Genomic DNA, 27,147 nt, shown 5'->3' on the forward strand with positions numbered 1-27,147 from the left:
CACAGGGAGATGAGTCATACGGGTTGGGTTCTGCTGGCCTGGCTACCACCTCCCCTCCAGGGCCTCATCCCGGAGCCTCCTGATCTCTCTCCCTCCCTCCCTCCCTCCCTCAGTCCTGTGGGAAGCCTAGCTTGGTGAAGATGATGGAGGCCTTAACTGAAGTCAGCTCTTCTGGGTCGTCAGTGGCCCCACCCTTGGATCTAAGGTCTCTGCCCACAGGACTGGCCTTTCCTTGGATGTCCCCACCCACTACCTGCCCTAGGGGAATCCCCACTTGCTCATTGTTGCTCACCCCAGATTCCATTCTCCAAACTCATGAGCTTGGACCAGAGCCTTTGGCAGCCTACCCTCTGAGCATCAGGCAGGGGCCCAGCACACTGACCCGCTGTTTTTCCCTTGCTCTTCTCATGGGAAGAAAGGGAGGTGCAAACTCTTTTTCTTTCCTTGAACTGTAGGGTGTGGCAGATCTCATCCTTCAAGAACATTTACCTGAGTACACCTCAGTGCCAAGGGGCAGCGCCAGGGTTTTCCTACAGTACAGCGAGGGTGTGCTCTAAGTGGAATGTGCAGATTGGGGTCACAGTAATTCTTCACTTTCTGAGATGGTTACAGGCCTTTTGGAGCCAGTTTGCAAAACAGGATGTTTATGGCTTCTGCTTTGGTCTTATTCATGACCTTCTCCGTCAGCAGTGATCCCTGAGCGGGGTGGTTTGCAAGATCCAAAGGCTAAGTCCGGAGGAGCCTCCCCTCTACCCAGAACCAGTGACTGTGCAGAGGGCAGCTTCACGGGGATTTTTGGTTCCTAAGAGGGCACATCCTCAAGGGAAGCTAGATATCCCAACTGGGAGAAAAAAAAATATCAAGGGGAACAGGTTCTTAGTTCATGTGGATCTTTATAAAGTTGTACATTTTGATATTTCCCCCATTATTGAAATTCTTTATGGCCAATAAAAATTAAAAATGTCAAAAAGTAAACAGAAGAGAAAAAAAATAATATGTAGAACTCCCATTCAATGATCTCTGGGCAAATTTCCTCTTCTCATTTTTGTTTATAAGAGTTACGAGTTTTAAAAATTATAGTTGGGGGGCTGGGGTTATGGCTCATGGGGGCACTGGGGTTGTGGCTCAGTGGTAGAGGACTTGCCTAGCACATGCGAGGCCCTTGGTTTAATCCTCAGCACCACATAAAAATAAATAAATATTGTGTCCAATTACAACTAAAAAATAATTTAAAAAGAATTATGGTTGGGATCACATTGTGTATGTATCTTGCTTTTATTCATGAAAAAAATGTCTATGCTACATGTTTTTTTTTTTTTTTTTTTTAGCAGGGGTAGGTACTGGGGATTGAACTCAGGGCACTTGGTCACTGAGCCACATCCCCAGCCCTATTTTGTATTTTATTTATTTTGTGTTTAGCATCTCACTTTTGCTGAGGCTGGCTTTGAACTTGGGATCCTCCTGCCTCAGCCTCCCAAGAGGCTGGAATTATAGGAATGCACCACCACACTCAGCTGGTTTATGTTTTTAAAAGCCATCTTTTGCTGGCTGCCTAGTCTTTCTTTTCATTATTCCTTTTGGTACTGGGGACTGAACCCCAGGGTATTCTACCACTGAGTTATGTCCCCAGCCCTTTTTATTTTTTTATTTTGAGACAGGGTCTTGCTAAATTGCTTAGGGCCTTGCTAGTTTGCCCAGGCATTTGGGGTCCTCATGTTTAGCCTCCTGAGTGGCTGGGATTAGAGGCATGTGTCACCACCCCTGGCTGCTGCCTGTCTTTGATTGGATGTGCCCTATCTTTTTTGGACCAGTTTCCTACTGGGATGCAGAAGGCCTATGCTGTTTCCCAGCTTACTCACTGTTTTAGTCTTTGGAATTTATTTCTTTGGCAGACTCCTACTATAGCAGCATCTGCCGTGGGGCACTACTTTCTTCATCCTTTTTCCCAACAGAGATAACCTAGACATCTGCACGTGAGCCTGGGTCTTTAAAGGGCTTCACCCCAATCACAAGTGTTTCGAGTCACCCATGGGCTGTGTGTGAGCTATGCGCATTTGAGCATATGAGGGGACTGGATTGACGTCACTGTCTGATTGGGCTGTGTGATGCATGTGTGCCATCTCTCTTGCTCTGCCTGTGATCCCACACAGCACCTGAGATAGGTGTGACTTTCCAAGATGTCAGCCAAACTGCTGACCACAAGACATCACCAAGTAAGACTCCACCCTCCAAAATCCAATTCCTTGCCTTATTTGGTTGGGATATTCTGTGAATAGCTTCACCCCAATAAATAGGGGGTTTTCAGGTGTGCTTGCTCTCTTGCCTCCCTTGCTCTCCTTGCCTTCCAGTGTGGGAGCTTGATTTGTGAGGCTGCAGGGCTGTCCTAAACTCAGAAAAAGGTATTTTCTGTGTTTGTGTGGTTTTTCTGTTGCCAGCCCAATCCACATGGAGTGATCCTGATTCCCTCGCATATTGTGACACCCAGGCTCTTGGCCTCTTACCCACCACCCACCTCTGTAGACAAGACACTGATTTTGTGATTTCCTAGATTTACAGGAGGGGAGCCCTAGCCTGCCTCTGCTCAAAATGCTAATAGTTTTGGTTAACATTTCACCTGATTGTCAGACATCAAGCAAGATAGGCAATCAGGTGAGGGACATGGCGATAGACATGGTAGGGTAGCCTAAGTGGAGTCAGAAGATGTGGGTCTGGATCCTGGCTCTTCTAATTGTAAGCTGTGAAAACTGAGCAATTTGTTGATCTTCAGAGCCTGGGATTCTTCATGACAGAATCATTCCTTCTCTTTAGGGTTTTCATGGGAATTGAATGAGATAATGCATGTGAACTTGTCCAGTTGTTTCTGACCTCATCGAAGCAGCCAATAAAGGACTGAGATCATTCCCCTCCCCACCTACCCGCCCGCAGGGACACAGCTTTCAGTCCAATTGTTCCATGATATTTAGTATCTCTTAGTAAGTACCAGTGAGCTCTCCTTTTCAACAATTTTATCCTCTTGGAGAGAAGGTTCTCCCAGGCCACGCTGGCACAGCCAATGGGTCAGTCCAGAAGCCATGAGACTTTTTTGGTCCACTGCTGTGGCTCAATAATGTGCAAATAAAGGGCTTCTTACCCTGTTCTCATTCAATACTACTTAGCTTACCCTAGGAAAAAACAAGAAAATCAAGCAAAAACACTTCCCCCTTCTTATACCAAATTCCTTGTTTGCTTATATTTAATCCACCTTTGCTCTGACATGCAATGGGATTATGCACATTCAAGGTCAGCTCTGGGAACATTTTAAACACCCACTCTAGAGTTCTGGTCTCTGGCTTCCCTCTTTTTCAACTCTACTTCATCATGGTTCTGGGCCAAATTTTATCTGGGTAAGCTAAAGGTCAGAAAATAGACATTTGTTTTTGTTTTTGATTCTGGGGACTAAAACCCAAGGCCTCACACATGCTAGGCAAGTGCTCTACCACTGAGCTATGGCCCCATCCCTAAGCTGAAGATTAGGGAGAGGAAAGAGTAAATAAAAATTATGGCTCAAATGCATCAGTTAATCCAGTGGTTCTCAAATTTTAGTATTACTTGTAGAGTTTTTCCTTCTTTTTCTTTTCTTTCTCTCTTTCTTTGCAGTGCTATGGATCAAACCCAAGGCTTATGCATATTAAGCATATTAGGCTTCACCCTCAGCCCCACTTGGAGACTTTTAAAAGAACCTTGATGGCCAAGCTACACCCCAGACAAATTAAATTGGAATTTCTGGACACGGGAACTGGCATAATAGAAAATTTGAGGACCTGTGACTTCAAGCTGTGCTAATGTGCCTGAATGAGTGTTATCTGCCTTGCAGTCAGTTCCAGAGAGAAAGGACCACATGCATCTCCACAGCATTCCATGTGGGCCAGGCACACAGCCAAGCTTCTAATGATGATGGCAGACCTCAGTCTGTTCCTGATTAATGCCAAGACTTGGAATATGGCGGCTATTCCAAGATCACAGATATGTCCTGAAGTGGTAAACATTTTATTACAGTAAAAAAAAAAAAAAGAAAAAAAAAAGTCATCTCTCAACCAATGAACTGCAGGGAACCACATCAGAAGCTGCTGCAAAATAATCGCACTGAATAACAAATACAGATTTTCAGCATCATGAAATGGCTAGATTCTTTCCATTCTTCCTCCATTAAATCAATGGCTAGGAAAGTTCTGATAATAGCCCATCAATGTTTACTTCATATAGAACCAGGATTGGACCCACACACTGGGCCATTCCTGGCCACCTCCTCACTGCCAGATGGCAGCGGCCTAGACACAGGAGGCGACACTGAGCAGCCACAGCTACACATGCTCTTCCTCTGAGTCTGTCCACCATGGTGGCATCGCCATCTGGGATCCACATGAGCCCTTAGGGCCTTTGCCCTGGGGGGCTGTGGTGGGCTCTAATGTCGGCAGCCAGCAGCCAGAGTGGACCTGCTTCCCTGGGCGGTAATTTCCACACACTGAGGGCTGGTTCTGACGCACTGCTCCTTCATCATCCTCGGGAGTGGTGCTCTGCCTGAGCGCTGGTGCTTCAGTATCAGGACAGGCCCAGCAGCCACGTCCAGCTGGGGTGGGGGAGGAAGAGGCCTATGTGGCAGAGCTGAGGCGTGGTGGAGACACGTGCAGAGGCACCAGCACTGCTGGTCTTCCATTCAGAGCCACTCCAAAAGGACCCAGGGTCCAACCCCACACGCCCGATATTGTGGATAACCTGAATGCTTGTTGGCCTAGTCTGAAGGCCAGGAGACCATCCACCACTCTCCAGAGTTCCTGCTTCAGAGTGTCTGGCACATGGCTCCTGGATCTGTGGGGTTCTTCAGGTCCACCTTTGGCTCTCAAGAAGCATCTACTCGATGCCATCTCAGGATCCAGAAGCCCCTGGGTTGTTCCAGAGTCACGGTCCTCATTTGCTTCTCTTCTCCTTCCTGCTCCCAGCCCGTGGCATCTCTGGTGGCTTCACATGGGGTCGCATGGCTTCCTCAACCCTGACATGGGGGTGCAGGAGGGCAAGAGACAGCTACATGGTCCCTCTTCCTCCCTGTGATTTCTCCTTTGCCTACGCTCACCCTGCCCCCTGCACAGGCACCCTATTGACCCCAGCCTGTCATAGTATGAAGGTCAGTATCCCAACCCAGGCCTGGAAGGAGGCTCCTCTGAGGCCCCAGGTGTCACTCTTGCACCAGGAAGTTGATGAGGGCAGTCCTGGGGGAAAGGAAGGCCTTTTTGATGTTTCTCCCCTGCAAGAGCCTGGCTCCCAGTTCACTCTGGAGAACAAGTTCGTGGACTTTATCCTGGTCCTGGGCAACTTGCTGGGGCACAGGGATCTTGCCACAGGCTTTGTTGTTGATCTGAGAAGAAAAATAGCCAGAGACGAACCATGAGGACAGCCTGCTCTGGGGATGTCCCAATCCGCACTGCCTGCTAGGGGATTGCCACCACAGGAAGGAGAAAGGGAAGCTGGCACCTGCCTTGGGGTGGAAGGAGGAGGGCACCTGGGAGAGACAGACAGACAGACAGACACTGAGACCCCAGTGCTGCCTGTAGGTGACTACCACCTTGAGTTTCCTGAGCACTGCCCCAAACACAGTTGTTGTGGGATGTTAAAAACTTAGGCTGGGTGCAGTGCTGCAAGTCTATAATCCCAGTGACTCAGGAGGCTGAGGTGGGAGGATCGCAGGTTCAAAGCAACTTAGTGAGACCCTGACTATAAATAAAAAATAAAAGAGGCTGTGAAAGTGGCCCAGTGGTAAGCACCCCTGAGTTCAATCCCCTTGTACCAAAACAAAACCAAAACCAACCAACCAACCAAATAAACAAAACCCCCCAAAACATATGCTTGGCTCATATCCAGAGGGAAGTATTACCAGGTCACTGCAGATCAGGTTTAAGTCCAAATCTGGGCTGGAATGGGCCATCCCCTTAGCTCTGCCTGCGTGCCAGGCACATGCCATACGATTTACTTGTATGAGCCTGTGGGGAGATGCGCGACTATCCCACCCCATTTTTCAGGCGAGGAAGCAGAGGTAGGTGAGGAGAAGTCATTTGTCCGAGGTCCCACCGCAAGTACTGGAAAGTGGATGATCTGCTGAACCCTCTCTCTCCTGCCCAGCCCCCTCCCACCCAGCCCCCAGGCCTCTCTGGATAAAGGCTGGCCTCTGAGGCAGGGACTCTCCCAGCCTTCAGCCATCCTTCCTGTGCCCTTTGCCCTAGCTGCTCCATGGCTCACAGTCCAGGGTCCCTGGGGACTTTTCCCGGCCCCCTGCCCCTACGGCTCCTGATGTTCTGACATCTCTGTCTCCACTGGGGACATGCTGTTCCTCTTTCAAAGCCAAGACCCAGCTTCTTCTCCTCGTGACACCTCTTCTAATCTCCCAACAGCCAGAAACAGCAATGCGGAGCTGGCAGCAGTCACCACTTACTGAGCGAATTCTGGACTAGCTGCAGGACCTTCAGCGAGTTATTAAGCCCTGTTCTGCCACTGTTTCCTCACCTGTAAAAGGGGATGAGTCCAGGCCCGCCCCCAGGGCCACTGTATGGAGTAAATGAGTTTCTATCTGGAAAGTTCTAGGCCATACCTGGCCCTTCGTTTGCACTGGTTTCAAGTTAGTGGGTCTCATCGTTGGCATGTACAAAAGCAGGGGAAGTACTTTGGTCATTATCCTACCTACTTTTCTCAACAACCGGGTAAGGCTGGCACGGGCTTGTCTCTATTTTATAATGAAGGAAACTGAGGCTTGGTGAGTGTCTGAGACCCTCACACAGCACATTCCAAATCCCAAACTCTTACATCTTAACCTTGCTGCTGCATGAACTGTGTGTGTGTGACAACTCAGGTGCCCTAGACCTCTGTCTCTTGGAGCTATGCTCAAAGAGAAGGCCCTTTTCTCTGCTCCCGGGGTACTTGGCAGAGTCCAGCATGTCTTGGGTACAGAGAACACACGGGGTTCAGCTAGACTACATTGCACTGAACGGTGCTTGCAGCTTCTCTTTCAAGATGAGGCACCAACCCTGAAATCTCTCCATAGAGTCAGAAGAGACCTCCCCAGACGTCCTGTGTCGGAGTGCTGCCCCACCCTACCTTCTCAAACTGGTGCATGCAGGGAGCCTTCAGGCATTTTTAATTTGGGGTTTACAGTCCAATGATCTTCTAAAATTATTTTATTAATGATCACAACTCAATTTGGTGATATTTTAAACAGAAATTTTGTGATAATTTAAAGTAGAAATACATTTCCACCAACGGAAATTGTAAGCTGTTGCTTCTCAGCTGTGTGAGGCCAAGTTCTCAAGGGTATGTGAGTTACTAATTTCTCATAAACATTACTCAAGTTAAAGAAATGTCCTCTCTGAGCCTGAGCCGGGTGTGGTGGCGCCTGTAATTCCAGCAGCTTGGGAGGCTGAGGCAGGATTGGAAGTTCAAGGTCAGCCTTAGTAATTTAGCAAGAGCTTTAGCAACTTAGCAAGACCCTGTCTCAAAATAAAAAAAATAAAAGGACTAGCCAGGTAGCTCAGTGGAAAAGTGCTCCTGGAGTCAATTCTAGGAGGAGGAGGAGGAGGAGGAGGAGGAAGAGGAGGAGGAGGAGGAGGAGTCCTCCTCTCTGTACCACAGGATGTTTTAGAAGAAGCCTCTAAGGCAGCCCCACATTTTTTGCCTTGTGGTGGGACAGAAGGGAGGTGGGTGAGGCAGGGACCTAAGTTCCAGAGGAGGTGGTGGGGACCTGAGCTGCTGTCAAGAACCCAACTCTAGGGCCAAACACTGCCTTTCCAAATGATGACCTTTTTACTGGGTCCAGGTTTGCACAGGTGCAGAAGGGCTGGGGCCTGGCTGGCAGAGCCTCTATGGGCATGCTCTCCCTCCACCCCTGGGCGGGTTTGACTGTGGCACCTTGTACAACATGCTTTCATCTTATTATTTTTCTCTTTCCTTGTGTGTGTTAGTGTGTGTGTGTATGTGTGTGTGTGTGAGATGCTGGGGATTGAACCCAGGGCCTTGAACATGCTAGGCAAGCACTCTACCACAAAGCTACACCCCCAACTCTTTGAAAAAATAACATTTAAATTTAAAATTGTAAAATATAAATCATATTTGAGGCAGGATCTCACTAAGTTGCTGGCCTTGAACTTGTGATTCTCTTGTATCAGACTCATGAGTTGCTGGGATTATAGGTGTGTGCCACTATGCTTGGCTTCTTTCCCTTTTATTCTTTTCTATCTTAGTGGGTTTTAAGCTCCATGAGGGTAGGAACTCTGTGTGTGTGAAAACTCACGTGCCCTAGACCTCTGTCCTTTGGCACTATGCCTATCTTATTTGATTCCCCACAACCTAGCACTATGCCTGGCACACAGTAGGTACATGGTAATTATTGAAGAGTAAATGAATATACCTGGCCACTTCTCTGAGCTTGTTTCTTCAACTGCAAAGAGAATGGTAATGCTTATAGGGTGACATGAGTCACATTACATTTTGGCTGTAAATTACCTGGCCCACGAGGGACTCAGAGGCAGTGATGTAAAAAGTCCACCCTTGGCCTCTTTCCCTCTTCAACCATATCAGCATACAGAAGAGACATTCCCTATAAATGTGTCTCATATTAAATAATCAAATATACAAACATTATAAAGAGACTAAGGGAGTCATTTCTGACATAAAGGGTTTAAACAATAAACTACTCATGTATGTATGCTGTTCCAATTTACCAAAAAATAAAAAAAAATAAATAAAAAAGGATGAAAGAAAAAGATAATGGACTTCATGAAGTTTTTCTAAAGTGGATTTTATGGTGCAAAGTCTTTGTGCATTGCCAGTGACCTCACCGTCACCCTCTCTGTGCCTTGGACCATCCCAACCAAAACCCACACTCAAGCTCAGCTAAATGAGCATAGTCCTCAGTTGGAAAAGACAAATGGAACCTGTAAAGCAGGACAGGTTGATTTCTGCCCTTCTAGTCCCTTGATGGCCACCAGAGTACAATACTCACACGGTTCTGTTACGTGGTGATGCAGAAAACCAAGGGCACCAGCAAAGGCAAGAAGCCCTCTGCGCTGTGCCTGGTCAGGTTGGCTGGGGGCTGGAGAGACACTTACCAGAACCGCCATCTGCACCACGTCAGGCTTCTGATGGAATTGTGGGTCCACCGTGGGCCAGGCCTGAAGCAGCACGGCAGTGTCCCAGGCATAGCGGGCACAGAGCTTCTTGGGCACCAGTGCCAGACCTGCAATGCAAGACATAGAAGGATCGGCCACTCTGCACACAGGGGAGGTTGATGAGAGCAGGATGGAAGGCTGTGGCCTGGACACAGCTTGGAGCTGTTGGAGGAGGGTATGGAAGGCCACGCCATGGCTCTGCAACCTGCCACGTCTCCCACTTACCTTGGCCTGGTTCATAATCTTGGGTTTATAGGCAACTCTTTGCAAACAGCACCCAGAGCTGTAATGATGAAGGGACATGCTGCTCTAGAGAGAGTATCTGGGAAAAAGAGGCTGCTAATTTTCCTGGGTTATTTCTCTGCAGCTCTCATGGGGAAGGAATGCTTTGGAGCCAGCTTGAGTACTGAGTGGCCTTTAATTTCTGTAATGCCCATAAATACTTGCAGTGTGAGAGGCTTTCCACCTAGCCCCTCACACATAATCGCTAGAGCCAGATGCAGGGAACATGGACACATGACCCTCTCAGAAAAAGCCTAACCTCCTGGCTAAACTTCCTCTGGGCCTCTGTTATGGCTAGGACAGGAAGCGTCTGCTAAAAACTTGTGTGTGGAAGGCTTGGTTCCCAGTACAGTGATGTTCAAAGGTGGGTTTGGATCACCAGGGCTCTGACCTCATCAGTGGATTAACAATTTTGATGGCATTAATGGGAGGTGGGAGGAGGTGGGACCTTGTTAAAGGAGTAGGTCCCAGGCAAGTGCTCTACCACTAAGTCACATCCTCAGCCCTTTTATAATTTGGAAAAATGTTTTAAAATAAAGTTTTTAAGCTGGGCACAGTGGTGCACACCTGTAATCCCAGTGGCTTGGAAGGCTGGGACAGGAGGATTCTGAGTTCAAAGCCTGCCTCAGCAAAAGAGAGGCACTAAGCAACTCAGTGAGACCCTGTCTCTAAATAAGATACAAAATAGGGCTGGGATATGGCTCAGTGGTTGAGTGCCCCTGAGTTCAATCCCTGGTACCAAAAATAAACACACACACACACACACACACACACACACACACACACACACACACAAAGTTTTTCCATACTATAAGATGAAGTAAAGATTTTCTTCTGGTCTCTCTAAAAGGTTTCATTTTCTTCCCAAGTTACCATTTGAATTTATTAGTAATTAATTTTGTTTATAGTGGCAACAAATCATTAAAAAAACCCAGTCAACCCAATTGGCTGAACAAATTTTCCCTTCCTTATTGTTTGTATCCTTATATTGGTGCAAATATATTATACCAGGGGGATTGTTTCAGAGCTATTCAATGTGCATGTGTGCAGTGAGGTAAAGAACTTGAGCCAGAATGTAAATTAACATACTGCTTCTGTAATTGAGAAAGTTATATTATGTTAAAAAAATTATATATATATATATGTGTGTGTGTGTGTGTGTGTTTATATCTCTATGAAAAGACACAAAGAATACATATAAAATGTTTTATTTTGTATACATGTATACACACACCCCTCCTCATAGAGAGCCAGCCCACCTCAACTCTGTGCTCCGTGGTGGGTGGTTTACATCCTGGCCCAAGCTCCTCATCTTGTCACAGAATGGAGCTGACAGTTCCCAGGCCAGCCTTGGGTCCCTGGACTAGCAGCATAGTGCTGGTCCAAAATACCTGACATTTGCATGGCAAATACAAAAGCTTCTTTACGTGGCATAACCAAAGTGACAGATCAGGAGGAAAGCTGGCCATTCTAGTCTAGTGACCTCCGTCTTGATTTCTGTGCTACTATCAGAGACTTATTTGTTGCAGCTTTTAATGTCTCACCATCAGACACTTCATTGTGAGCCTGTGTTGCTGGCTAATGGGTCAATGGCAGGGAAGCGAAGGCTCGGGCTGAGGATCAAGTGTCTTAAGAGACACATGACATACTCCTGATGCCCAGCTGGCTCCTGTGGCCTGAAGCTTTTGCGCTTCTTAATGAACCTAGTCCATGTCTAACAGACGTGCCTTTTGGCAAAAACAGAAAAGAGATTCCTGCTTGTTCCTCAGAGGGGATTCTATTAAAACTCCTATCTAAATATGAGACAGAGGTCACAGGAGGCAGATAATCATTTCTTTATTTTAGTGAGCTGGCCCAGTGGGGCCTGTCCCGTGACCCAGCTGCAGTGGGAAGATTTCCAGAACCTCTGTATGGAAGTTGTACAGGATGCCTGTGAGATAAAAGGACCTTGGACACAAATGTTCTGGGCTGAAGCTGTTATAAATTCCATTTGAAAAAAATGAGGAAGCCCAGTCTTCCTGGAGCAACCAGGATGCTTATTTATAGCTGCCTGGGCCCCTGCCAGCATTTCCATATAGATGGGAGTGGGGCCATCCTGTGGAGCAGGGAATAGAAACTCAGGATCCTGGTTTATCACGGTGTTCTTGCCTCCCTGCTCTTTTTAGGGAAGTAAAAATACCTGACATTTGCATGGCAAACACAAGGGCTTGGTTACATGGCAGATAACCAAGTGACAGATGAGGTAGAAGGTTGGCCTTTCAGAAGCACATGGGGAAAGCACACAGGCTGGGAAATGGCATGGCCCTGGCAATGCAAGGCCACCATGCAGGGCCCCTGTGGCCCACATCCCACCCTCTTCCTTCCCCTCCTTGGAGAGAGCTGAGCTTCCTGTGGAATAACAGAGACACTCAGCCTTTCCCTTTCTGAGAGCTGGTGAGGTCACCATGCTGCCTTGGCACCCCAATGTGAGCGCTGGTGGGTGTGTGTCATGTCATGGCTCCTGTGGGGGTGGCAGTCCTCTCCTGATAACCATCTTGGGGTCTGCCTCCACCCCCATCTCCCTGGCCCCTGTCCTCATATACACTGGAAGGGGGGATCTAAGGGCTCTGTGGCGTCTGGTCACCCTGGGGTCTCCCCCATTAGCCTTGACAATAATTCCCAAATAAGGCACAGGAAGTGAGGCTACTCTACTTTAGCCTTTTGCCAGAAAAATGGTTTCATTGACATGATTTTGAAATAACATCATCCACACAGCAAACACAAACACCCAAACAAAACAAACAAACAACCACTGCCCAAACCATCAGAGTATCAACAGATTTATTTTCTCCCTTGAAATAATCTCTTAAGCCTTCTCTCTCTCTCTCTCACGTACACAGATGTCTACATGATTGGTATGTTGATAATTTTGTTGGAATTAATGAATATAACAAAACACTATAGCTATAAGATTTCACAGCCAATATCTTCTTTTTCTGAGATGCTAGGGATGGAACCCAGGGCCTCACACGTGCTAGGCAAGTGCTCTACTATGAGCTGCACCCCTCAGGCCTCACAGCCATTTTGATAAAAAGTTGCAAAAAATGTTATCTCAAATTATGTTATGAAGAAAAGTGGATTTGTGCAGGTAAACTGATGCTTCAAGAGGAAGAGCTCCTTCCAGGGCCTCCCTCCCTGTCTTGACAGTAAAGTACTGAAGGACATCTTTGAGATCATGTATGTTACACACTGCAGCAAACGTCAAGAAAGAACAATCACTGTAGAGTTCCAAAAGGGCCAGAAAAACAGAAATGTTCTATCACCACATTTTCATTTTCATTAAATATTTTTTTTTTAGTTGTAGTGGGACACAGTACCTTTATTTTATTTCTTTTTATGTGGTGATGAGGAATGAACCCAGTGTCCCGCACTTGCTAGGCGAGCGCTCCACTGCTGAGCCACAATCCCAGCCCAATCACCATATTTTAAAATACTTTTTTTATGTTTTAGTTGTTGATGGACTATTATTTTATTTATATGCAATGCTGAGAATTAAACCCAGTGCCTCACACATGCTAGACAAGCACTCTATCACTGAGCTACAACTCCAGCCCCTCTATCACCACATTTTAAACATCATGGCCTCTGGCTTACAGTGGCTCAATCTTCTAGTGGTATGAAAGCCATGTACATCCATCAGAAACCACATTTTGAATTTTGATCTTCTCTGGGCTAGCAATGTGGCATGTAGTCTCAGGGAGCTGCAGCTCCCGGTCACATGATCATGAGATGAACAACCAGTGCTCTGCAGAGTCCCCTCTTCCCCCATCCTCAGGGCATGAGCTCTGAGACACCTCCTCCCCAGTAAGTTGAACTTGTTTCCTGCAGCTGGTTCTGGGCACGTTAGAAGCAGACGGTATAAAAGCTCAGGGACACAGGCAGTGGTGCTCTTTAGGCACCAAGATAGGCCTGTCCCTGTCTCAGTGCTCCTGTTGGAAATTCATATGGCCCTACTGCAGGGCTGCAGGAGATGAGGTTGTCTTGGATGCAGTGGGATGAATGGCGACATCTGGCCAGATGTGTGATGTGTGTGTGTGCAAGCATGTGAATCAAAACCTGCAACTAGAAATAAATTCCTTTCTCCCTTTCTTCTTCTCTTATGACCCACTATGTTTCAGAACTAGAATCTCAACACTCAGGACTTGTGAGTTTACAGAGGCAATTAAAAACAGCAGCAACTTTATAAAAAATTATAAATAGTGAAATAATTATAGATTTACCAGAAGTTGCAAAGAAATGTTAAGGAGGCACCTTGTGCCCTCCATCCATCCTCCCCATCTGGCATAGTTACAGCACAATATCAAAACCAGGAAGCTGGTATAATTAATCCACAGAGTTTGTTCAGATTTTATTAGAGTTATAAGAATTAATTCTTTGTGCGTGTGCGCATGCATGTGCGTGCATGCGTGCGTGTGTAGCTTAGTGAAACCATATGTGGCTTCACATGCTCACCACCAGTCAAGACCTAGGACTGTTCCAGCACTGCAAGGAAGTACCCTTGTGCTACCCTTCCGCAGCCACTGCCTCCTTCACTCACTGTTGCTTAGTGCCTCACTGTTGGCTGAGACTGGCTTTGAACTTGTGATCACCCAGTCTCAGCCTGACCCCTCACTACCACCTTATGTTTTCCATCTCTATAATTCTCTTTTTTTGCAGTGCTGAGGATGGAACCCAGGTAGGCAAGTGCTCTACCACTGAGCTACATCCCCAGCCCATTATAATTTTTGAAATTTCAGGAATGTTATATAAATGGAATCATAACAATACAAAAACGTTTGAGCCTGGATTTTTTCACTCAGCATATTTCCCTAAGACTCATCCAAGTTGTTCCTGTCAGATAGATCTTTTTTGTTTTTTTTTTTGGTACTGGGGATTGAACCCAGGAGGACTTGACCACTGAGCCACATACCCAGCCCTATTTTGTCTTTTATTTAGAGATAGGATCTCACTGAGTTGCTTAGTGCCTCACTGTTGCTGAGACTGGCTTTGAACTTGTGATCATCCAGTCTCAGCCTCCCGGGTTGCTGGGATTATAGGCGTGTGCCATCGTACCCAGCCAGATGGTTCATTTTTGACAATGATGAAACTGCATTTTCAACAAGAGTCTGACCAACAGTCTCTGATTTTTTGCTTTCTTTTTTGAGATGGAGTCTTGTTATGTTGCCAAGGCTAGCTCAAACTCACCATCCTCCTGCCTCAGACTTCTAGTAGCTAGGATTATAGCTACTAGAATTATAGCTTCTTCGTCTACTACTAGATTATAGCTTCTTCTCTTCATCTCCTTCCTCTCTCCCCCGCCCCTCCCTTTCTCTTCCTCCTTCTCCTCCTCTTCTCTTGGTGAGAATCAATGCCCAGGCCTTGCACAAGACAAGCATGTACTCTACTACTGAGCCCTACCTCCAATCCCCAATTTTCTGCTCCTTACTGTCCACAAATGGAGGAAGTCTTGAGCAGCCCTCCACCTGAAACAGAACCAGTGACTCTGAATACTCAAAATTTTTCCAAGCAAGCAGCTAACACCCTCATCCGGATAGGATAATTCTACAGTCATAAACAAAAGATAAGTTTGCAAATTCAGATGTGGTGTCTTTAGCTTCCCAAGGCTTCAGGCTTCAGGAAGTAAGAAAAAGAAAGATTTCCTCATCCTGTTCCAGTTTGCAAACTGCCAAGCTGCTGATTCTGTTTCTTACTCAAAGTGCCCATTTACCCTTTAGCGACTGACAAAGAACTGTGAGGCTCCAAGCACTGTGGGCTTCTCCAACATACTCCTTCCATCCAGGCAGTGATGGCCACTGTGCCAACAGGCTTCAAGTCTGCCCTGGAAGACAGATCTCACTTCTGCTCCTCTGCAGGGAGAATCTCTCCTGGGAAAATTAGCTTCATCTGGGACTCTAGAAAGTTGGAATATGCCTCACTGATTTACCACATTCTCTTTATAGTCCTTGTGAGGTTATCTTTCTAAGATGCAAGAATCAACCAGAAGCTACATGAAAGGTGAGTCTCTTGGAATAAGTGAAAGGTGCCTAAAAACTGTCCAGAGCTTTAGAATGAAAATGCCTAAGAGGGAGGGATGATGATAACAATGTCCTGACGATACAGTGCTTCTGCTCGCTGTGGACCATCAGCATCTTGCTACCTGTCCTTGATCATCTGCTGGGAGAGGCAAGAAGGGATCATGTCCCCATTCTTTCTTGAGGGCACCTGACTACACCTATGAGTTAATAACCAGGGTGACATGCCAGGTGCATGGGACTCCTCACTCAGCTGGTGGCATCCACAGCTGCTCATTTAGAAAGGATGGCACTCATACTGGGAAGAGTGGGAGGCAAAAGTTAAATGCTGCTTTTATTGAATTCAGAAAAATAAACCATTATGGATTTGTAAAGCTTTAAGAAAGATCTCCACTGAATGAACAGACTGCAGTGCCCACTCTCCAACTGCCTGCCCCAGCTTTCCCACAATTCTCACATCAGAACCTGGCATACAGTGTGTGCTCAGTAAGTTTTTGTAAAATAACTGAATGGAACACTGTAGAACAAGTAAGTTTTAATCTGATCCACTTTTCAGGGTCAAATAGCTCGAAAAACCCACAATGGGGTCACGTGTCATGAAAAACCATGACCACATGGTCATGAAAAACCATGGAGCAAAGTATAAAACGGGCTAGTTTCTGTCACCTCATTTTAGCATATGTCATGCCAGAGATTTGTCACAGAAATGAAGGACAGACTGGACAGGGACCTCAACAGAGTAGATCCTTGTCCCCCTGTCCCCATTCCAGATGCAGAGATGGAGGGCAGTAGGAGGAAGCCTCTGAAATCCTACTTACATGAGTCCTTCTGGAAAGAACTGAAATGAAGGCAGCAGCAGATAGTGTGGGAGAAAGAAGATGAAAGAGAAAGACATGTGCATGCTAGATGATAGTAGGGAGTTTACTACAAATTAAAAGTTAAGAAAGAAGAAGTGTGCCATTTTAGATCACAGAGACTAAGTGAAAGACCCATGTCTCCTGTTTAAGGAAATAATAAGACTACAAAATGTAACCATATGGCGAGAGCCTGGCAGGGCCTACCACCATCTCCCACAGAGGTTCTATCTATGCTGCAAGGAGTGGGCCTGTGCAAATGTACAGGAGAGAGGGAGGGGGTGTGGCTCAGTGGTACTGCGCTTGCCTAGCATGTGCTAGGCCCTGGGTTTGATCCTCAGTGCCAAAAAATAACTTAATTAATAAATTATTTTAAAAAACGTGGCATGCCTATAAGCCCAGTGATGCAGGAGGCTGAGGCAGAAGGATCACAAGTTCAAGGCCAGTCATGGCAACTTAGTGAGACCACAGAGGCACCAGTCCACTCCACGAAGTCAGTAGCAAAAATCTCACTCCCCAACTTGACAGAGCATGCTGAGAAAACTGGTCTTAGGAAAATAATTGTAATATTCTAAATAAAACACCAGCAAATAGATTTTTCCTTCAAACTGAATGTTAACAGTATATTAAAAGTCTACTACATCAAGGTCAAGATGAATTTATCCCAGGATATCTTCATATTAGACAATCAATTGGGCATAATTCACATCAATCCCTGGTTCTGCAAAAACAAAAACTTAAAAAATGGATGTTGTGGAATTTTTTTTTTTTGGTACTGGGGATTGAACCCAGGGGCTCTTAACCACTGAGCCACATCTTCAACCCTTTTGTATATTTTTATTTAGAGACAGGGTCTTATTGAATTGTTAGGGCCTCACTAAGTTGCTGAGGCTGGCTTTGAACTTGCGATCCTCCTGCCTCAGCCTCCTGAGCTGCTGGGATTACAGATGTGCACTACCACACCTGCCAATAGAAAAATATTTAGTGACTCAGAAATAAGTATCCTCACGGAATACTTAAGTGATGAAAGCAATTATAATATGACATCTAGATAAAAACAAGAAAAATAAAAACAAAATCATCAAAAAGAGAAAAAGAAACCAAGTATTATAAACGCAACATGGATGAATCTTATACTAAAGAAGTGAGACAGAAAGGATTACATATTGTATGATTTCACTTATAGGATATTTCTGGAAAAGGTACACTCTAGAGACAGAGAGCACAACAGTCATGCTGCGGGTGGAAGAGAGCATGGGACTGACATTGGGAAGGACCTTTTTGGGAAATGGACGTGTTCTAATGCTAGACTATGGTGAGGCTAACACAAGAGTACAGATGTACTTACATCATCAGCCATATATAATAAATGGGTGAATTTCACATTACATAAATTTTATTTTATAAACGATACACGAGAAAACTAAGCCAAACTAAATTAGGTACATGGCTATAACCACTGCCCAATATTAGGATATGATGGGGGTTGCGTCTATCTAGAAGGTAAAAGGAAGGGAATTTTTATTTTCAGTCCTTGGCATCTGAGAACTGGCCTGGCAATCACAGCTGGCCTCAGAGTCATTACAAGTTTGCCTGGTGCTCACAGCTGGGCTACATTATTCTTTTGTTAGACACAGATGATCTCACAGACACCAACATCAGCAAGGTCACACTGAAACCATGATGAAGTGAGAAAAAGCAAAACCCAGGTGGCATGGAGTGGGATGATGTGAGATTTAAAAGCTATGAGTTACTCATTTCTGGAATTTTCCATTTAATATTTTCTGGTTTTGTTTGTTTTGTGAAACTGCACTGGGGATTGAACCCAGAGTCTTGCATACTAAGCTATATCCTAAGTCCTTTTCTTCAATTTTACTTTGAGATGGGATCTCATGTTGTGTCCAAGTTGGCCTTGAATTTATGATCCTCCTGCCTCAGGCTGGGAGTAGCTGGGATGAAGGAGTAGCGTGTGCCATCACACCAGATTCACTTAATATTTTGGAACCTCAGTTGACATGATAACTGAAACCTTGGACAGTGAAACCACAGATCAAGGAGAATCACTGCATTTGACCATTTTGAAGTGGTTTCAGATACCAAATGTGACTCTTGGTTTCCTCACTGGTCAATATGCATTTTTTTTTTCTGTGTCATTAAATTAGTAATTTTTAAAATTGATTGATTGCAGAGCTGGAGATAGAACCCAGAGTCTCACACATGCTAGAAAGTCATGTCAATAAATTTAATTATGAGAAGTCTTTTTTTGGTAAATGAACTGCTAAGTCAAATGCATTACCAATGGACTATTTCTAGAAATATCTGAAGACGTCCACACATGACCTTTGGTGGCTTGAATACATATCTCTTTGCCTATCCCTATGTGTTTGGCCCAATCCCAATTTGAGGATTTATATGAAGTTCCTGATTCTCCCTGGGCCAACACTCTACTGATGTGGAAAGCATTCTAGGGACTGAACAGTCGGACCTGCTTTGGTGCCTGGTTTAGTAGTAACCATCTGGAGTGGAGAACTGAATCTTGGTATAAACAACATATTAGACCAGTAGTTTAATTCCAGATGCCCTTTCTCCAACTGTAAAGTAGGACCAAACATTTGCTTCCATCTTAAAAGAATATACAAGGTCATGGTGTGTGGACACTCGGGGGCTGAGTCATTAGAAAGAATGTTCTGTGGTGACATCAATACTCGCATTAGTCTGAGCCCATTATCCCAAAGTGGAAGCGTCTTTCTCTTTGGCAGGGGTGAACACATCAACAAAGTACAAGACAGAGAGAGTGCTGAGTGTACCTGCCACATATTGGGCCCCATGGCTAAGAACATCAGAGCCCTGAATAATGTTCCAGGAAGAGGGGGGCACCCTGGGGTAGTAGCAACCAGTCAAACAGGACTCTCCCACCTACCTGCCCAAAGCTCCGAGGTTATGTGAGGGGCCATCGGAGCAGCCATCACCAGCAGGGCACACAGAGCGTCCTCAAATTCGGAGCTGTGAAGAACGACTCTCTGAGAGGCTTGCTAATAAGGAAAAAAGAACAGCGTAAGAAGACCGAGGTGTCTGAAATAAGTATGACTAAGAAAAGCCATTAACTAATCTGAAGTTCAGAGACAGAGATAGGAAGAAATCCTCCTCACTGCCCAATTTTGCTCAGGACAAAGGATTCCTCCACTTAATCAGCAGAATAAATAGCACAGGAGCAGCAACATCAAATACACTGCTCTTCTGAGCATTGACCATGCCCTTGGTGTGACGGGATCTCACCTAGTTCTCACAACACCCTTCAAGAGCAGTATTCTTACCCTGTTAGACAGGTGAATAAGCTGAGCATCAGAGAGAGGGAGGGCTACCTGCCTCTGGGCAGGCAGTTAGTCAAACTCCCAACCTCTCTGCGGGTTTCCTGTGCACTGCAGGCCCAGACGAAGGCACAAGACCTACTCAGAGATTCCCCGACCCCCCAGGGCAGGGGTCCTCTCCACCTCCCAGGGTTCTCAGAGACCCCTTCCCTTACACAGCTGTGCCAGGTACAGTAAGCATTCATTCCTCCCCAAGGCTTATCAGCTACCCTAGTCAGAGCCTCTCTGCTCACAGAGGATGACTCCAGGCAGGCTTTCAGGATGAGAGGACCAGAGGGCAGACTCTGCTTTCAAGGAGGAAACTGACAAATGACTCAGGGATGTCACAGGGTTCCGTGGGGGTGGGAGGGAGCAGGCTGGTCCACATAGCCAGGTGTGAGTTGGGTGTGTCGTCAAGGAGTGGCCCAGGGAGAGAGGCTGTTCTGAGGTGGTTCAATAAAGAATGTTGCCAGAAGGATTTGAGGAGATGGGCAGTTCTCATGGCCCTGGGGAAGCCATGCTAGAAACCAGCCTGGCCAGGTTGTGGCAATCAGTACAAGTTCAAAACTCCCCAGGACAAATGTGACTTTGGTTTAATGGTATGTTTGTAAAACTTGAAAGTAGGATCCAGCAGGGTATGGTGGCTATGCCTGTAACCCCAGAGGTTGGGAGGCTGAAGCAGGAGGATTGCAAGTTTGAGGCCAGTCTGGGCAACCTAATGAGAACCTTTTTCAAAACAAAAAATAAAAAAGGGCTGGGGATATAGCCAGTTTATAACCAGGATACTCCAGCTATGAGGGCCTTAGTCTGTGCCTGTGTATACCCTTCAACCCAGGTGTCCCCTGATGATGATTTCTAATTACAGGATTTGGAACTCCAAATGTTCTCCCATGGGGTAAACAGTAAAATGACTTATGTCATATCAATAAGAAGGAAATATGCCCCCATCATTAACATGATTTCATCCAAGAATAGTTAATATCAGAAACTGTTCATGAAATAGGCCTAAGTAAAAACATGATTTGAAAGGGTCTTTATGGGCTGGGCATGTAGCTCAGTGGTGGAGAGCTAGCCTACCATGCTCAAGGCTTTGAATTCCAGACCCAGCACTGCAGAAAAAAAAAAAAAGTGCCCATTTGATTAAAAATCTCAGTCATGAACATGATTTGCATTTGAGTGCACAGACACATAAAGTTTCATATTTTTGGAGAGTGGCATAAAATATTTTTTCTGGGTGGTACCATTGTGAGTGGTTTTGTGTTTCTCAAGTGTTCTGGGCTATGTGTTGTTATTTAGTCAGGAAAAAAAATGAGGCAAATATTATAGAAAATTGAATTAAAAATGAAATATCTGCCCCCTTGCAGCTTTTTCTGTCCATAGCCTCTCTGGCCGAATTTTCTTTTTTTTCTTTTTTTTTTTTTAAAGAGAGAGTGAGAGAGGAGAGAGAGAGAGAGACAGAGAGAGAGAATTTTTAATATTTATTTTTTAGTTCTCGGCAGACACAACATCTTTGTTGGTATGTGGTGCTGAGGATCGAACCCGGGCCGCACGCATGCCAGGCGAGCGCGCTATCGCATGAGCCAAATCCCCAGCCCTCTGGCCGAATTTTCTATGCCTTTACTCATGAAGTCATGTTCAAACTTTTTAAGTGGTTTTACAAAGATCATGTATACATCCTCTATTTCTTATTCATTTTTGAGACAGTATCTCACAGTGTTGCCCAGACTGGCCTTGAACTCTTTGGGCTCAAGGGATCCTCCTGCCTCAGCCTCCCAAATAGGTAGACTACAAGTGCACACCACCATGCCCAGCATACCCTCATTTTTAAAAAAAGAAAATCATGTATAAAATTTTTGGTATCTCTGGACCTAGAAGAATATAGCTTATGAGTCCTACTTTTTAATTTTATTTTTATTGAACCCATGTGCACTCTATTACTGAGTTACACCCCCAGCCCCTTTTTTTCTCACTAAGAGTGGTGGGGATTACAGACCTGCCTGCTGCTAACAGTTTTAATGCACACTTTTTGTTGTCTAATAGCTAACCTCATATGCTGACAAGTTCTTCTGCTGGCAAGAAAAATGGGAGTCTTATGTAGCAAGAAGATGAATGGTACTTGAAAGATTGGTTTTTGTTTTCAATGAGAATAATTCTGATCCATCTAAATTAAGTAAATATAGGACATTATCCAAAGTACATGTATGAAGACATGAATTGGTGTGAACATACTTTATATACAGAGATATGAAAAATTGTTCTATATGTGTAATAAGAATTGTGATGCATTCTGCTGTCATGTATTTAAAAAGTAAAACCAATAAAAAATAAAAAAATAAATTAAGTAAATATAAAATATAACAGTGTTAGGAAAGTATCACAATTTATTCAGGTACTGGAGGAATGAAGAGCCAGATGAGAGGAGAGAGTCCTAAGCCTGATCTGAGCATGTCATCTAACTTCCTTCCTTCCTTCCTTCCTTCCTTCCTTCCTTCCTTCCTTCCTTCCTTCCTTCCTTCCTTCCTTCCTTCCTCCCTCCCTCCCTCCCTCCCTCCCTTCCTTCTTTGTGTGTGTGTGCCTGCTGGGGATGAACCCAGAGCCTTATGCAAGCTGGTAAGTGCTCTACTTCTGAGCCACAATTCCAGACCCTCCATGTCTTTATCTGCAAACTCCTGGGGAAAAATGGGTTTGCATCATGCGATCGTCTAAAAAAAATTCTAGCAATAAGAAAAGGTTGTGACTATGGAGAAAAAAACCCAAAAAACCTCCCCCCCCTTTTTTTTGTGTGGTAATGGAGATTGAATCCAGGACCTTATGCATTCTAGACAAGTGCTTTACCACTGAGCTATATCACTTGCCTGGAGGGCACTTACCAAGAGGGCACTGCTGAGTCCCATCAGCTGAGAGATTGCAGAGTTCAGTGAGAAGTCCTCTGTGAAATGGGCGGTCACCTATTGGTAAAAGTTTAATAATTAATTCACTTTTCTCAAAAAATTCCTTTAAACTTTCCAGATAAACTCAAATTATCAAAAAAGTGAAATTAAATGACTGCAAAGACATTTATAAATGTATTTACCATCTCAAATCATCACTATGTTTCATCAGCACAAATATATTTTAAAGACAGTGCTGTTTCCACTATTGAAGACTTTTTTTACTATGTAAGACTGTCCATATATCTGAGACAGTTTGGGTTCCCATCATAGGTGCTTACAAAACATTGCTAGTTGTTTATTCAATAGGAGGCAGGATCACTAATGAGCAAGCATCAAAACAACAGTAAACAGAGACAGGTCAGGGATGTCACTTCTCCTGGGATAAATTCTGTTTATTTAATTTAGTTTTTTTTTGAGGGGGGGAAGTACCAAGGATTAAACTCAGGAGCACTCAACCCCTGAGCCACATCCCCAGCCCTATTTTTGTATTTTATTTAGAAACTGGGTCTCATTGAATCTGTTGAGTTGCTTAGCACTGACCTCAGTGTTGACCACTTGAGTTGCTTAACATCTCGCTTTTGCTGAGGCTGGCTTTGAACTCACAATCCTCCTGTCTCAGCCTCCCAAGCTGCTAGGATTACAGGCGTGTCTCACCATGCCTGGCTGTTTATTTAGTTTTTTTATGTGGTGCTGGGGATGGAACCCAGTGCCTCATGAATGTTAAGCAAGCCCTCTACCCCACCCTCCTTGGTTAAATTCACAAGAAGATTCTTGGTGTTCAGGACAAGGTTAGTTTTACATTTTGAAATGTAGAGAAAACATAAAAACACTAATGTGATTTGTCAGCTTTTTCATGTTTGTTTCAATTCTGACCATGGGCAAAAATATAGAAAAATAGCACATCTTTAAGATTTCAAGAACCCAAGTCTATTATCTGACAGAAGAGAAGAATCTGCCAGATCCAGAAAGAAAATATGTGCTATGAAAACAATTGCTTGGGTCTCACTCAGGTCATTATGGTCAATTCAGTGAGTTCTACTCCTGCACACAGAGAGGGACAGAGGGTGGAGATAAGGCAGAAGAAGTGTCCTCAGAGACCATGCTAAACCCAGCGCCACTTCAGGTTACACAAACCACAGAGAAAAACCCTGCTGTGGCACCAAGGCATCTGTCATCTGAACCCGAGTCCAGATGAGTGACCATGGCTGAACTTACAAAGTTTGAATCAACACAACTTTTTTTTTTTTTTTGATCAGTGCTGGGGACTGAACCCAGGGTCTGGCACACATTTGATGAGCACTCAAATCACTGGGCTACACCCCCAGGCCTGAATCAGCACATCTTACAGGAAAAAAAAAAAAAAAGCCTAAGAATTTGGGGTAAGAGACATCTATTAAGAATTCTGTTGCCAGGGTTGGGCTGTGGCTCAGTGGTGAAGCACTGGGTTCGATTCTCAGTCCCACATATAATTAAAAAAAAAAAATAAAAACCAACCAAATAAATAAAATAAAGGTCCATCAACAACAACAACAAAAAGAATTCTGTTTCTGTTAATACACCACAAGCAACAAGTCATCAGTGAGGTCCTGGATGAGCTCCTCCAGCTGAAGTGTCAGATGTGAACACACGGGGAAGCAGGCAACTCCCTGAGATCTGGTGGACTCCGTGACACAGCATTAGAGAGCCATTTCCTGAGGCCATCTCTTTCCAGTAGAATGTCTGTTCCGCTGCCCAGTTTTTGTGAAATATCCACAGAAGGAGGAACAAGTAGGAACAAAGCAGGAAGAAGCCCCAGGATGGCTCAGCCCAAGGCAGGGGGTCACGTCTCCCACAGAGAGCCCAGTGACAGAATCAGTCACTGTCCACAGCAGTTTCTGACCTGAGAGATGACGGAGTTCTTGTACTCCCAGAGCTTCCTGGCCTCGGCTTTCTCTGCACTGCTCAGAAGCTGGGGTTGGGGATCCTTCCCAGAAGCCCTGGCCTCGATAAATCGGGTTGCCAAGGACCACAGACGCTGCTGCCATCTCAGCACTCCAGGGAGAGCGTCGGCTGGATTTAGTGGCAGTAAAGGAGACAGAGAAAGAGAGCACTTGTAAGAAGGGTCGATTTGATGATAAGTGAGCCAAGAAATGCACCTGTGAATTGATGAGATGCTTCCCTGTGCCCACGTCTCCAGCGTCTGGGAAGTCAGACCAGGAATGATTTGGGCATCTCTCAGCTCCTGGATATTCCAAGTACAGGACAGCAGAGCTACTCAAAATTTTGCCTGCCAACTGTCCTGGTCCCAGATCAGTGAGGATGGGCATCAGCACACTGCTTCCTTGATTAAGTGAGCTTGCTGAGGAGCCAACAGTGTGCTTGGGCAGGGATACATGGTGGCATGGCCTGCAGCCGACACTTGGGAACAACGCTGCTGTAGAGGGAAGAACTCTAACATGATCCCCGTCCTTGCCAGATACATATACGTTACATAGTTCAAACACGTTCACCAGATCTTTCTGTGTGTGGTACTGGGGATTTAACCCGGAAACGCTCTACCATTGAGCGTTCTTTTTTAAATTTTTAAAATTTTGAGACATGGTAAATTGCTAAATTGCTATAATCCTCCTGCCTTAGTTGCCTAAGCCCCTGAGATTACAGGACTGTGCTGCCCCAACTGGCCACATTCGACAAATCTGTTAATGTGGCCTGGTGAAGTCAAATGGTTTACCTGGTGGTCCTTGGTCACACAACTGGTCAAACAAAGGCCAGTCCAGGTTTCTGTACTGTTTGGCCAGGTGTTCTCAAGCCTGGGTGCACAGATGAGCTTTCTGGAAAGCTTATTGAAATAGGTTCCTAGAACCTGTCCCATGGCTGAAGGCGGGGAGCCAGACCTGTGTCTTCTATCTCTGCTTTCCAAGTCCCCTGTGGTTTTGATGCAATATATGAGAGGACTAGCATCCATCACCACTGGACCACACTCCCACCGGACAGGTGTGTTGAAAGAACTGGGAATTCCTTAAATAACACACTTGCTCTACATAAGGTCAAGGTCCCAGGCACTTCCTTTCCTTCTCCCACAAACACACTTGGGGCAGATCACAGTAAGGACAAGTTGATGGCCAAGTGCTCAAGATTAGGTTACTTCACATCCTCTTAAATCTGAACCACTACAGAAAGAAACATCTAAAGGGGAGATGGAGGTACTGGGGTTGCTGGGAGACCACAGGTAACATCCCACCTAGGTCCCCACTTGAGGTTTTCTGCATTGGTAAGGGAGGACTGCCCTCACCCAGGTTTTTTTTTTTTTTTAAAGAAAATAACCCTTCAGAGCAGATTCAGAGATAGGCCTCAGTACCAGAGCAGGCCTAGGAGCAGCTCTGAAGGCATCTGTGTCTGAGGCAACCACTCTCCAGGGGTGGTCTTGTAGAAGTTACAGAATCACCACAGAGTCCCCTGCAAGGCATATTCCTGGGCCTCACCATGGAGGCTGTGCAGGTCTGGAGTGAGGCCTGGGAACCTGCATTTGTAGCAAGTTCCCCAAATGATCCTGAGGCTCGCTTACACTGGAGAACACTGGCCTGAGGGGGCCACAGGAGGCTGGGCTAACAGCTTCCTACTCTATGGAACCGAGTCCTAGAATTCTCCACCACCGCCTGCAGCGAAGTCATTTCCTTCCCCCAATTCCTGCAGTCCAGGGCAGATCACAAGTGGCAGGCCAGGAAGGGGAAGGGGACTTACTCTTCACATCCCACAAGATATCCTTCTCTGGAGGGGCGGCAAAAAGGATGTAGAGCCGAATGGTGTCAATGCCATACTGAGAGACGACCTCTTCGGGCTCCACCCCGTTGTGCTTGGACTTACTCATCTTCTCCCACGACACCTCCAGCTTCTCCTTCGTTTCTGCATGAACAGGAGCAGAACCTAGAGGCCAAAAGAACACACAGAATGCTATGTGATCCAAACGGCTCCCACAAACACAGGGCTCATCAGAAATCCTAGGGAGCAAGAATGGCGCTCCTTCAGTAAACGCGCCTCTTTCTCTCCCTCTACGTGTTATGAAATATGTGCTGTTGTTTTTAAAATAAAAACACAAACCTTCCTTTCATAAATAAAAACACAGATATGATGGCTTGTGCCAGCTTTTCCGGCAGAATAAAACAATATCCCCTTTGTGCGTAAATTATTTAAAAAAAAATAGGAAAGTAAAAAAAGAATAAGAAGGGCTAGGGGTGTGGCTTTGTGGTAGAGAGCTTGCCTTGCACGCACAAGGCCCTGGGCTCCACCCCCAGCACCAGAAACAAAACAAAACAGAAACTTGCACAAGCTGCTGTATTCCTCTATGGATTCTGGGTCTTAGAAAAGCAGAGTCCTCTAAGTGGTCACTTCACTCTGAGATCTGCTACCTCTATTTATCCCATAGTCATCAAAGCATGATCTTGGCTGGGCATGGTGGTGGACACCTGTAATCCTAGCAGATCAGGAGGCTGAGGCAGGAGGATCATGAGTTCAAAGTC

The 27,147-nt window shown here is 45.5% G+C and overlaps 1 protein-coding gene across 4 annotated transcripts in view; it reads right to left on the reverse strand.

Moving 5' to 3' along the window:
- Positions 1–4,010: 4,010 nt before the first annotated feature.
- Lars2 (leucyl-tRNA synthetase 2, mitochondrial) overlaps positions 4,011–27,147 on the reverse strand; it is a 138,349-nt gene continuing 115,212 nt past the window's right edge. For all 4 annotated transcript variants that reach the window (XM_005337898.5, XM_013364100.4, XM_040290066.2 and 1 more), the window contains 6 exons: positions 26,372–26,554; positions 24,531–24,700; positions 22,589–22,666; positions 19,292–19,403; positions 9,126–9,253; positions 4,011–5,389 (listed from right to left, as the gene is read on the reverse strand). In XM_005337898.5, coding sequence (XP_005337955.2) covers positions 5,210–5,389; positions 9,126–9,253; positions 19,292–19,403; positions 22,589–22,666; positions 24,531–24,700; positions 26,372–26,554 — 851 coding nt within the window. In that variant the 3' untranslated portion in view covers positions 4,011–5,209. The remainder of the gene's footprint in view (positions 5,390–9,125; positions 9,254–19,291; positions 19,404–22,588; positions 22,667–24,530; positions 24,701–26,371; positions 26,555–27,147) is intronic.

Source organism: Ictidomys tridecemlineatus, chromosome 2 (genome assembly GCF_052094955.1).
Source record: "Ictidomys tridecemlineatus isolate mIctTri1 chromosome 2, mIctTri1.hap1, whole genome shotgun sequence".
Taxonomy (NCBI): domain Eukaryota; kingdom Metazoa; phylum Chordata; class Mammalia; order Rodentia; family Sciuridae; genus Ictidomys; species Ictidomys tridecemlineatus.